The following is a 12,749-nucleotide window of genomic DNA, read 5'->3' as shown; positions in this document are numbered from 1 at the left end:
AGAGTGATGGAGGAAGAAGACATCCAGTGTTGGCTTCCGGCTGCCACATGCATGTGGACACACATGTTTATGATCCCCACACACATGAATATGAATGCAACAAGCACACACAAAAGAAAGATTATTAATGTGAAAAATGAACTCCAGGCCTGGCAATGGCCACAACTCCCTGCCGACTCTCTAGACATACACCCTTACTCCTGCGATCACAGCACCTCCTCGGGACCTCCAGATCTGAATGGTCGGAGCTGGGGTGAAGGTGCATGCCTTGAGTCAAGCATCCTGGGGCTGAGGCAGGAAGACCATGAGTTCTAGAAGGGAAGTCATGTGACTGGGGGGGGGTGAGGGGCAGCAATACTATTTAGATGAAATGACCAAAGATGGGCTCATGGACAGGGTGACATTCGGATGAAGTCCTACAGGAGGTGAGGGATAAAGCCATGCTGGAGAAACCACCATTGCAAAAGGCCCTGAGGTCAGAGCATGCGCAGAACGTTTGTCCAACAGTGAAGCCCCTCAGTATGACTGCCGCAGCATGGAGCAAGGGGTGGATCACCAGAAGAGTTGAGAGGGTGAGGGCCAGCATGCAGGGTCTAATGACTGCCCCACCAGGAGGAGGTTAGCTTCTCTCCTGCAGAGAGGGAAGCCACTGGGAGAGTGTTCGGCTGAGGGGATGAGGTCTGACTCACCTTTTTCTTCGAAGTCTTTTACTTCCCTAAAGCAAGTGAGAGGAGCTGGGCGTGGTGGCACAAAACTTGTCATCCCCGCACTTGGGAGGCAGGGTAGGAGAATGACCACTTCTAGGTAAGTCTACGTTACTGAGCGAGAACGTGTTCAGAAAGAAACAGATGAGGAGGAGGAAGAGGGAAAGAAGGATGAAGAGGAGGTGGAGGAATAATAACCCAGGAGCTTGACAGCAGCGACCAGCCAATCTAAGAAGCACCCCCTCATTTCCAGGTGAACATATGGAGGCTCAGGGCGGCCAAGCTCCTTCCCTAATTAAGAACTGGCCCCAGAAGTGGAAAGGCTGGCCCTACAGAGGGACCAGCCCGGGAGGCCAGAGTCCACCTTCCCCAACCCGGCCGCCTCAACTGGACTTTGGTGGGGGATGGGCCCCGGAGGGCCTGGGCGTGGCGCGGTGCCTGAGTCCCACCCACCTGCCCACCCTCCGAACCGGGCTGGCCAGCGGGCAGGAGACCTGGGAGGCAGCAGCAGAGGCCGGCAGCCGGCCTGGCGCCTCCTCCCTCCCCAGGGGCCGGGTGGGGCGGCTGGCTAGGGGCGGGACGCTCCCCCGGACCATCCTTCTTCCCTCCCTCCTTTCCTCTTTCCTTCCCTCCCTCCCTCCCTCCCCAGCTGGCGAGGTCCCCCCCCCTTTCCCTTGCCTGCCAGGCCTGGTGGCTTAGCCTCTGGTTTCATTTCTCAAGGCCCAGTCTCTCTCTCCCTTCCCCCAGTCGTTGAATTCCTAACTCCTTCTCCACTTTCTGGTCCCTGCTTCAATGTCACCTCCTAGGGAAGGCTCCCTCGGACCGCCCTGGCTGCAGGCACCTCTCCCCGGGTCTGTCATCCCGAAACTGCGTTCAGTTCAAGAGGCACAAATTCTTTTTCCTTTCTTTCTTTCTCCTTTCGTCATCTTCAAGGGTCTCGTCTCACTTTGTTGAATGTGGACAAAGGTCTAAACTTCTAGCGACTTCTCTTACTTCCTCTCTGGGCGTTTCCAAGCCAGTTCAACTGGCTTACCTGCCTGACAAACAGCACCTCGGGGTCTTTGCACTGGCTCTAGCCTGCGCTGGAAACTCTGGCTTCGGCATTCTTCCTCTCTCACTCTGCTGTCGAGTTTCTGCCAAGTGGCACCTCTTAGTCTCACACTGGAGAGGTACAGGCTGGAGGGTCAGGGCTTCAGGAATATTCACAACAGTTTAGGCCAGCCTGGGTTATGTGAGACCCTGACTCAAGCCAAGTATCAAATATCATCACTGAGACATCCCCATAACCCCACTCCAAGTTTCACACCTTTTGTTTTATTTTTCTTGTACATTTATTTATCTGGGCCCTGGAGAGCTTGAAATCGCTGTGTAGCTGAAGCTAGCTTTGAACTCCTGAATCTCCAGCTCCACGGTGCTAGAATTGCTGGAATGTGTCACCACACCTGTCTTTGTTTTAGTTTTCTTTTTTTTTCTTTTTCTTTTTGTGTGTGTGTGTGTGTGTGTGTGTGTGTGTGTGTGTGTGTGTGTACACCACAGCACTTGTGTGGAGGTGAGAGGAGAAATTGAGGAAGTCAGTTCTTTCTTTCCCTCATGAGAGTTCTGAAGACCAAACTTAGGAAGCAGTGTTTGGCAGCAAGCTCCTTTACCCACTGGGCCCGATGGCCAGCCCTATCTTGTTTTTGCTTTTTTTTTTTTTTTTTTTTTTTGAGACAGGGTTTCTCTGTGTTGCCTTGGCTGTCCTGGAACTCAATCTGTAGATCAGGCTGACCTTGAACTCACAGAGACCCACCTGCCTCTGCCTCCCAAGTGCTGGGATTAAAGGTGTGTGCTACCACCAGCCGGCTTGTTCTGTTTTTGTTTGTTTATTTGTTTTGTTTTTTGAGACAGGAGTCTAGCCCCAGGCTCATTTTAAACTGTGCATCCTTCTGCCTCTGCTTCCTGGGCAGTAGGATTCCAATAGTCAACCTGGCTAAGTTTCTTTTATGTCTTTGCCCTCTCCCCTGACCCAGGAAATAAAAAGCCGGGTCACTTTTGCAGGATTGTTATGCTTGTATGTAGCCCATTCTTAATAGATACCCAATCGATGTAGGTTAAAAAACAAACAAACAAACAAAAAAAACGAAACCGGCTCCTGTGAGCTGTTTGGTGTGTGGCCTATAGTGAGCCACTTGAGCCGTTAGCAGGCTCTAGGCTACTTTTTTTTTTTTTTTTGACACATTTGTGTTATAAAGCACAAGTTGATCTTGAACTCTTGATTCCCTTGCCTTTGCGTTCTGCATGCGGGAAGGACAGTGGTGTGCCACCACACCCAGCTTTCTGAACCTCCTTTTGGCCAGGCCATAACAATAGATTGTGTAGAGAATTTTGTGTGTTCATCGAACACAGGTGGACTGCTGAGCAAGCCCTCTTCACGGAACCGCACCTCCCCAGGCATCTTTCAGAGTAGCTAGAGGCCAGCCATGGAGCTCACGCCTCTAATCCCAGCACTCCAAGGCAGAGACAGGCGGATCTCTGAGTTTGCGGCCAGCCTAGTCTACAAAGAGAGTCCCAGGATAGCCAGGGCTACCCAGAGAAACCTTGTCTCAAAAGACCAAAAACAAAAAACAAACAAAAAGCCCCTACAACAAACAAACAAACAGACAAACAATTAGATGGATCTGGGATCTGGCCGCAGGAGCCCATAACTCCTGTTACTTGAGAGGATGATTGCTGTTTTCCAGGCTAACTTGGGCAACTTAGTGAAACTGTCTCAAAAAACAAAACAATAAAAAAAATTTGCCTTTTCTTTTTTGAGACAGGATCTCACTCTGAAATCCAGGCTGGCCTGGAAATCACTATGTAGACCCATCTAGCCTCAAACTCAAAGCAATCCCCCGGCTTCAGTCTTCCCAGGCGGGGGAATGTGGGTGTGAACAACCACGCCCCTCAGGAAACTGAGATTTGGAGGGATTTAAACTGTTGCCCAAAGTCACACAGCTACTCCGGAACTGATGTCCAGGATGTGACCCTAATGTCATTCCATCCCCACCTTACTCCGGTCTTTAATTATAGCGGAGCCCAGCTATAGTTGATTCTGGTATAATGCTCCTACCGAGACAACGCTCTTAATCTGTAACTCTCTAGGGGAAGGTCGATGTAACAAACGGTTCCCCTCTCCCAGAAGTCATACATTTTCCCACGGTCACACACGAGGTGACCGGCCTGTACCTTAAAACGTCCAAAGCCCCTACCTGTCACCGCCCCATAGGGGAAGTCGCCACTAGTCCACCCTTTGCTCCGGTAGCGCGCCCGGGCATGCGCCTTCAAGACCGCCTCCCCTCCTCTTTGGAACGCCCCGCTCAGGCCCCGCCCAGCACCACCACCGAGAGCCGATCCCTGAGCTGGAGGGCGGGGCCGCCACGCGAGTGGGCGGGAACTAGGGCTTGTGGAGTGGCTGGAGTCGTGCGCCGGAGTCAGAACTGCGTCTACCGTCCCAGGTGTCGGTCGCCGGAGCCGAGCGAGCGAGCGATGCTACGGCTGCCGCTCCCTGATTGGCTGAGTGTGGCTCTCTCTTGGTTCTGATTGGTCGCGAGTGTTCGGGTATGTAAATGAAGGGGCCTGGTGGGGCGAGAAGAGGGTACCGGCGGCCGGGTTCTTTAGCGCGTTCGAGCCCCCGGTTAGGTAGATGTTCACCCGGGCTGTCCGGGATCGAGGCGCTCGGGGCCTGTACGTGACGCCCGTCCGAGCCGGGCTGAGTGAATCACGCCGGAGCCCGAGAAGGGGGCGGAGGCGCCGGCTCCCTGGCTCCGGCTGCGTGACTCACCCGCCCCCGCCGCCGCCGCCGCCGCCGCCGCTCCGGGAGGAGCCGCCTCCGCTGCCTTCCGGAAGCGAGGGAAGGCCCTGAGAGCTGAGCGGCCCGCGGGGGTCGCAGCTTGCAAGGGCCGGGGAGGCACAGGCGAGACGCTGAGGAGCGGAGAGGATCCCCGGGTCTGAGGGGCCGGAGTCCCCGGGGAACCCAGCCCGGGGTACCGCTAGGGGGCGCCTGGACTCGGGGGGCGGAGTCAGGGTGGGGGCAGAATTCCTGCGGTTGCCTGCTCCCGGGTCTTGAGCGAAAAGTGTAAAGACTCGGTTTTTAGTATTATGCCAGGTCTAGGCAGCGTCCCCAGGACTGAGCCCCTACAGCCTTTGTGCCCCCGGCAGATTAGACTAGGGATCCCAAACTCTAGGCTTCTCACTATGAAGAAAGTATCGATTTTCAAACTTCTGTCAATGACAGGCTCCCGCTGCCCTTCGGCTCTCTCTCCCCAATAAGTTCAGGATCCACCACTTCCTTGCATGACTATTAACAGCTTAGGCTCTAAGCCGAAGCGGTCAGCATCCCAGCGAGTGCAGCAGCCTCCGAAGGCAGTTCAAGCCCACTATCCTCAAATCTTCACCCCAACACCAGTCCTCCCCGAGGCAGCAGCTCACAACACCACTCATCCCCCTGCCTGGGTCCTCCCTCCATGACTCTGCCCTGTCACTCTGAAAATCCAAACCTCCTACTTCTGCCCGCGCCTCCTGCCTGCTCCCCACCCCCACTGGGACTCCTACCGTGACACTCTGTGCGCTTGCTCCTTGTGTGGTGTTTTGTTTTTTTTTTTTTTTTCCTTTCTTTCTTTTTTTTTTTTTTTTTTTCTTCTTCCCCAGTTAAGGTTTGCCTCTCTCGGTCTCGGTTGGCTCTTCCGGGAATGCCTGGCCCTGGTTTCCATAGCCTACGCTGCATAAATCAGAGCTCAGCTCCAATGTATCTTTACAAAAACTGCCCTGACTACCTCCAGAATGGCACCTTCCTACCATTATCAGTACATTTCCTGTATTTGATTATTTAGTGTTCGGTGCAAAGCAGATACTCTGTATTGAACTGTATAAGAAGGCTACATTTACAATCAAGAGGCAGTACATACCTGTAATCCTAACCCTTGGGAGACTGTGGCCGGAGGATTGCCTGGAATAGCCAACCAGCCTGGGCTACAGTGTGAGGTCCTGTCTCAAAAGAGCAAAAATCAGCTTGAGAAATAAGAAGAAAAAAATGAAACCAAATGTAAAGGGCAAAACCAAAAAGTACTTGCAAATAAATACTAACTATGGCGGTTAGGAGCTTGCTGTTCCTACAGAGGACCTAAGTTAGGTCCCAGCACGAAAATCAGATGGCTCACACTGTAACTCCAGCTCCAGGGACCCCAGTAGTTGGCTTCGTTGGGCATGTGTGTTTGCTCGTGCGTGCGTGCGTGCGTGCGTGCACACATGAACAGAAAATTTAAAATAAAATTTGAAAGTATTAATGCCTATGTCGCAGGGGCTGTTTGTTCTTTTAATCTACTCTGTATAGCAACTTACAGTGTATCTTAGAAGTTCACTGAGGGGGGCTCAGTTGGTGGAATGTTTGCTTTACATGCAGGAAGCCCTAGGTTCCATCCCAGCATTCTGTATACCAAGTCTGGTGGCACACACCTGTAATCCCAGCACTGGGGAGGTGGGGAAGGGAAGATCGTAAGTTGGCTCTATAGCAAGGCCGAGGCCGTGTTTGCTTAGAAACCCTAGACTGGGAGGCTAGTTGACCTGTCAGGCTCACGCTGACAGCAGTTGTCAGAGCTGGGTGTGTTCTGAATATCAGCTTTCCATAACCGAGTGGTTCCTTCCTCTCTGCAGACGATGCTGAGCAAGGGTTTGAAGCGTAAACGGGAGGAGGAGGAGGAGGAAGCTCTCTCAGTGGACTCCTTGTGGTTGGATCAAAGCCACCCAGCCGTGGCACAGACCCCTCCGGCCGTAGCTTCCAGTTCTCTGTTTGACCTCTCCGTGCTCAAGCTTCATCATAGCCTGCGGCAGAGTGAGCCAGACCTCCGGCACCTGGTGCTGGTGGTGAACACGCTGCGGCGCATCCAGGCATCCATGGAACCTACAACCGCCCTGCCTCCTGTGCCCATGCCACCCTCGGCCCCCTCTGTGACAGACAGCCTTCTGGCTAGCTCCGACGCTGGCCTCTCAGCCTCCATGGCCAGCCTCCTGGAAGATCTCAACCACATTGAGGACCTGAACCAGGTCCCCCAACCCCAAGCAGATGAGGGGCCACCAGGCCGCTCCGTTGGGGGTGTCCCGCCTAACCTGGGTGCCTTGGACTTGCTAGGCCCAGCCACTGGCTGTCTGCTGGACGATGGACTGGAGGGCTTATTTGAGGACATTGATACCTCCATGTATGACAGTGAACTTTGGGTACCAGCCTCTGAGGGGCTCAAACCTGGCCCTGAGAATGGTCCAGCCAAGGAGGAAACTCCAGAGTTGGACGAGGCTGAACTGGACTACCTCATGGACGTATTAGTAGGCACACAGGCACTAGAACGGCCACCGGGGCCTGGGCGCTGACCCCTAGACCTAGGGATGGTTGGCTGGCATCTGAGTTGAGCCTGATGGTTAGACCATTCCACCTTGGCATGACACAGGAGGGCCAGGGTCACCTTGGAGAGACAGTACCGAGTCCTGGGCAACTTCACATCCCTCCACGGGAAATGACACCTGGTGACTGCAGTGTGTTTGGGCCAGGCTAGGGCTTGGACTGATCCCCTGGGATAATAGTCTGGGCTATCCCATCCCATTATCCCCAGTGTGGGAAGCGACCTCGTAATTTTTGAAATTAAAAACAGCTTTGGGAAATATTAAGTGCGTGTGCTTTTTTGCATCTGTCCCAGTCAAGGAAGAAATAACATCAAACTCATAATCCCGTGACACCTCCACAGTTATAGGGGACTAAAATTCACGTCCGGCATGAAGTATCTTTGAGCACAGGGCAGGAACTTTCAGGAGGTCTCCCAAAATAAAGTCACTAAGCTTAGTGGAGAGAAGGCAGGAGGTTCAGGGGCAGGCAGCTGGCTTTCCTTCTAGAAGCAATCCTGGTCCGGGCAAGCCAGGGCCACCTGCCTGCCTGAGCGCCGTGCTGGGCCTGGCCGGAGCCGTGTGTCTGCGGCCGCCCCCGCGGTCCAGCTGCATTCCTGGCCGGGCTGGGAGGGGCCGCACACTCACAGCGCTGGCACGGGACCCGGGCTGCGTCCTTCCTGGCGGCCGTGGGGGCAGGGCAGGGCAGGGCCCGGGGAGCGGAAGGATGGTGGGGAGGGCAGGGAGGGAGGAGCCGGGGGCTGGACTGCCACCGAAAGGGCAGGATGGGTCCTGGATCCGGGGACAGTGACACGGGAGGGAGGGCCACTCCTGCCTCCCCAGGGGCCGGAAGCTCCAAGACTGAGGCTTGGGTGGAGCCGGAGAGGCGGGAGCTGCACGCAGCCCCAGGGGCCGGGAAGGGGCGGGCGGAGCTTGGCTTCCTGGAGCAGCGGAGGAAGCTGTGCCCATTTCTGGAAGTGGCTGAGGCGGGCCACCGAGAGAAGCGGACGGGACATGGCTGCAGGCAACTGCTGCCAGGCTAAGGATCGTCTAAGCTCCGGAACCCAAACCCTGGAGTCTCCCATGCCTAGACCACAGGACATCGACGGCCAGGGGCCGAGACCTTGGGCGCTTAGGCTGAGCTCTGCTGCTCCCCCTTGTGTCTGGTTTGGAGATCTACAATGGAACAGTCTGGTGTGGGTCTCCCGGGTTTTTGTTTTTTGTTTTTTGTTTGTTTGTTCTAGACGAGGCTCAAGTAGCCTAGATGGCCTCTAGCTCACTTTGTAACGGAGGCTAGCCTTGAACTCTTGATCCTTCTGCCTTTACTTCCTTGTATGCTGGGATTACAGGAATGTGCAACTGTAGTGTTTGAGATAGATTTTCACTATGTATACCAGCAGGGTGGCCTTAAACTTACCATGTAGTCCGGGCTGGCCTATTCATTCATTCGTTTATTTGTTTATTATGTTTTTGAGACAGGGTCTATGTATTCTTGAAACCCTCTACGTATACCAGGATGGCCTTGAACTCACAGGGATCCACCTGCCCATGTCTCCTGAACGTTGAGTTTAAAGGCATGTGCCACCACTGCCTGGCTGTTTTTTGAGACGGTGTCCTTAATATAGTCTACACAGACCTTGAACTCATCAATCCCCTTCCTCAGCCTCCAGGCTTAAACGTACCTTTTACGCAGGGTTGGGTACACAATAGGTGTTAACAACTACTGAAATAAAGAGGGAGGAGACGGTGGCTGAGGACAGTTTGTAGTGGTGGCGAATGCCTTTGGAGGGGAGCTGTCCTGGGGGTGTCATGGCCTGAATACACAATGGCTGTGTGAAAAGGAGTCAGAGTGCCAGCCAGGGCCAGCACTTTGCTTGGAATGCAGTGGGCCCTGGAATCTGCTGGCTGAGGAGGCGTGTCCTTCTGGAGTAGAACCTGAGCATCAGCTGGACTGTAGAGTCTAGAGAGATATCCCGAGGTCAGTTGTGAGGAGAAAGGGACAGGACCCCAAATACAAACTCATCATAAGGGCTCCAGTGAGATGGTACAGAGGATTTGCCTTTTGTACGGAACTCTTTGAGCTCTTTCCTGAAGGCACTTGACCTTCATCTCCAGAGATGTAAGTGCATGGTACCTGGGACATGCCCCTTAAAAATGGAACAGATGCGCCGGGCATTGGTGGCGCACGCCTTTAATCCCAGCACTAAGGAGGCAGAGCCAGGCGGATCTCTGTGAGTTCGAGGCCAGCCTGAGCTACCAAGTGAGCTCCAGGAAAGGCGCAAAGCAACCCTGTCTCGGAAAACCAAAAAAAAAAAAAAAAAAAAAATGGAACAGATGCACAGCATGCAACCTGTACAGCTAAGAGGCACTGGGGACAAGGAGCATCAGCCCAGGGACAATGTAATGATGTTCACAGATGCTGTTGAAGTGTCAAGCTTCAAGCAAAGCATGGGAAAGAAAAGGGGTGCTCAAAAGCTGGACCGCTTGGTCTGTGCGTCCATTTGTTTGTGGTGGTGGTGGTGGAGACTAGCTTAGGGCTCCATGCATGCTCGATAAGCACTTTACCACCGAGTCATCCTCCCAGCCTCCCATGCCCACCTCCCCCCTTCTGGAGACAGGGTCTCTCTGTAGCCCTGGCTGTTCTGGAACTATGTAGACCACAGTGACTTCAGACTCAGGGATCTGCCAGTCTCTGCCTCCTGAGTGCTGAGATTATAGGTGCATGCCGCCACGCCCGGCTTTGCCTTTTAGTTTGCAGTCTAGGCTGCCCTCAAACTCTTGATCTTCCTGCCTCAGCCTCTCAACTCGTTGGAGTTACAGACCTGCACCACAAAGATCTGGCTCCCACCTGGGTTTAAGTCCTAACTTCTCCACTGTGGGGCTGAGTGACCTAACTTTTTTGAGCCATCCAGTTCTCTATAAATTGGAATAGTTAGAGGGTTGTTCCTCTCGAGAGAGAGGAAGGGAACAGCATTTATAGGGGCTGAGAAATGATGGATCTTATGTTTTCAGGGGTCTCTAAGCAGCTGAGTTTGGCTAGAATGACGAAGAAAAACTGTAAATTCAATGATGAGACTCAGACAAGCGGGAGGCAGGGGCCAGAGCACACGGGCACGAGCAGGAACTTTTCTGTGAAAATACCAGGGAGCCAATAATTGCTGTATCAAATGTTGCCGGCTGCAGGTGGACACGGGGTGTGAGGTCACACTGGAACTCAGGAGCCCACAGTCAGGTCCTTAGGGAGGAGTGGAGCAGCCATAGGGACAAAGGGACACCATGGGGCCCGCTGTAGGATGGAGCTGCTAGGGGAGAGGAGGGTCACCTAGAAGAGTAAGTACCAGGCTTCAGGTTGGTGCCGAACCCATGGAGGGACACTATGTTAAGAGGCTGTGAACACCAAGGAAAAGGCATTGGGTCCCTGGGACTGGACTCCAGAGAGAGCAGGTAGGAAAGGCCTGATGTGTGGGATGAGGAGATGTTAGTGTCCCTGGATTGAACTGGTCACTAGGATCCTGCATGGCTCAGGCTGGGTCCAGAAAGGGTGGTCCCAGGAGGGCCACTTCTACCTCTCTACATCCCCTTCCGTCCCACAGGATGTCCTGTGTTTACAGAGGTGGCCTGGGCTGATGCCACCTCCATAAACTCAGCTTCCCATGACCACACCTCTTGGGTTAGAGAAAACGAAACACAGAGAGAGGAAGACATACAGACAGAGATGGAGAGGAAACAAAAGAGGAAATAGGCATAAGTACAGACATGAAGGACCAAGACCGAGACAGACACAGAGACATGAGTCACAGCAAGGCAGGAAAGATCATGTAGGAAAGATGGACAGACACTACCAGCACAATAATCCCAGGACTCCCAGGAGGCTGAGACAGAAGGGTCACAAAGTCAAAGCCAGCCTGAGCTCCATAGCAAACCCCTCACTCAGAAGCAGGTAAACACCTGGATGTGGTGGCTCGTGATTGTAGTCCCAGAATTTCCTCGTTGGAGGCTGAAACAGGAAGATTGCTATGGTCTGGAGGCTAGCCTGGGCTACATAGTGAAATCAAGGAAAGCCTTAGCTGACAGAGACCCTATCTCAAAAAACAAGCCAACAACAAAAATGTCGACTGACATGAAGTCTCTTTATTTTTTTACACTTACACTTTCTTTGTTGGGGAGGGTACATAAGTGTCATGGTGTGCATGTGGAGGTCGCAGGACAGCTTGCAATGGTTAGTTCTTGCCTTCAACTACATGGGTCCTGGGGATCAAAACAAGTCTTTCTATTGTTGCCTGCTTTGTTGTTGTTGTTTATTTTATTTTTGGTTGATATAGGATCTTACTATGTTCCCCAGATTGGTCTCTAACCCCTAGACTTGGCCAAGTGATGTACCTGCCCAGTCTCTAGAGTACTGGAACTTTCATGCGAATGATTGAGCTCACCGTTAGCACCATGTCTATTGGCTAAAAGACAGAACGCTAAGAGCTACGGGCAGGACTCAACAGCAGAGCACCTGCCTAAAATCCCCCAGTGAGGGAGGGGCAGAGGCTCAGTGATAGGGGGCCAACCTAGCTTTTTAAGGGCCTGGGTCCCATCATTATTACCACAGGGGAGCTGGGGGAGGGGTGTGCAGAAAATATTTGAAGCCTGGCATGACCTGTACAGCTGTCATCCCAGGACTCCAGAGGCAAAGGCAAGAGTCTCTCCATTGATTTCAAGGCCAGCCTGGGTTACAGTCTCTAAGAAAGACTAAATGCTCTTGTCTGAGATGGAGAAAGGTGATCTAAGGCTCCTGAGATCATTCAGCAAGTAAAGGCACTTATTGGCAAGCCTAATGGCCTGAGTTTGGTCCCTGGAATATGCAGGAGAAGAGAATCCGTTTCTGAATGTTGTTCTGTGATTTCCACATGAACACTGTGGTGTACACACACACACACACACATGCACGCACGCACGCACGCACGCACGCACGCACGCACGCACGAACCACCACCACCACTACTGTCACCACCAACAACAACAGTAGCTACATACAACAATAATAAATACACATTTTTTTTTAGAGTTTGAGGGAAGCCAGGCAGTAGTAGTGCACACCTTTAATCCCAGCGCTCAGGAGGCAGAGGCAGGCGGATCTCTGTGAATTCGAGGCCAGCCTGGGCTACAGAGCGAGATCCAGGACAGCTAGGACTACACACAGAGAACCCCTGTCTTGAAAAACAAAACCAAACAGCAACAACAACAAAGAAAAACTTGAGGGAAGTTGTCAAGCTGGAGATGTGGCATACACCTTTAATGGCAGCACTGGTCGCAAAGGCAGCTAGGTCTCTGAGTCTGAGCCAGCCTGGTCTGAATACTGAGTTCCAGGCCAGCCAGGGCTACATAGTAATGCCCTGAGGGAGCTCCGTTTTCTGAGAGAAATGGAGAGGACAGCATGTCCTAACTTCTTTCATTTTTGTTGGTTGTTTTGGGCTTTGAGACAGGGTTTCATGTAGCCCAGGCTGGCCTTAAACTCAGACTGTAGCTCAGGATGGTCTTGAACTCCGTATCTTCCTGTCCTCACCTCCTAAGTTCTGGTGTTGCAGATATCTGCTGCCACATCTGCCACAGTGAATGCTTCTGGTATGAATACAAGAAAAAAAACCGTATGTTTGGGTGTTTCCATGACTA

At 52.9% G+C, this 12,749-nt stretch overlaps 1 protein-coding gene across 1 annotated transcript; it reads left to right on the top strand.

Moving 5' to 3' along the window:
* Positions 1-4,131: 4,131 nt before the first annotated feature.
* On the top strand, positions 4,132-7,379 carry Sertad1 (SERTA domain containing 1). Its single transcript, XM_028855106.2, has 2 exons — positions 4,132-4,283; positions 6,375-7,379. Exon 2 carries the CDS (start codon positions 6,378-6,380, stop codon positions 7,083-7,085), a length of 708 nt encoding a protein of 235 aa, XP_028710939.1. The 5' UTR covers positions 4,132-4,283; positions 6,375-6,377; the 3' UTR covers positions 7,086-7,379.
* The last annotated feature ends 5,370 nt before the right edge of the window (positions 7,380-12,749 follow it).

This window comes from Peromyscus leucopus, chromosome 1 (assembly GCF_004664715.2).
Source record: "Peromyscus leucopus breed LL Stock chromosome 1, UCI_PerLeu_2.1, whole genome shotgun sequence".
Lineage (NCBI taxonomy): Eukaryota > Metazoa > Chordata > Mammalia > Rodentia > Cricetidae > Peromyscus > Peromyscus leucopus.
Note: the sequence above shows the minus strand (reverse complement) of the source record. Positions and strands in the feature narration are given on the sequence as shown.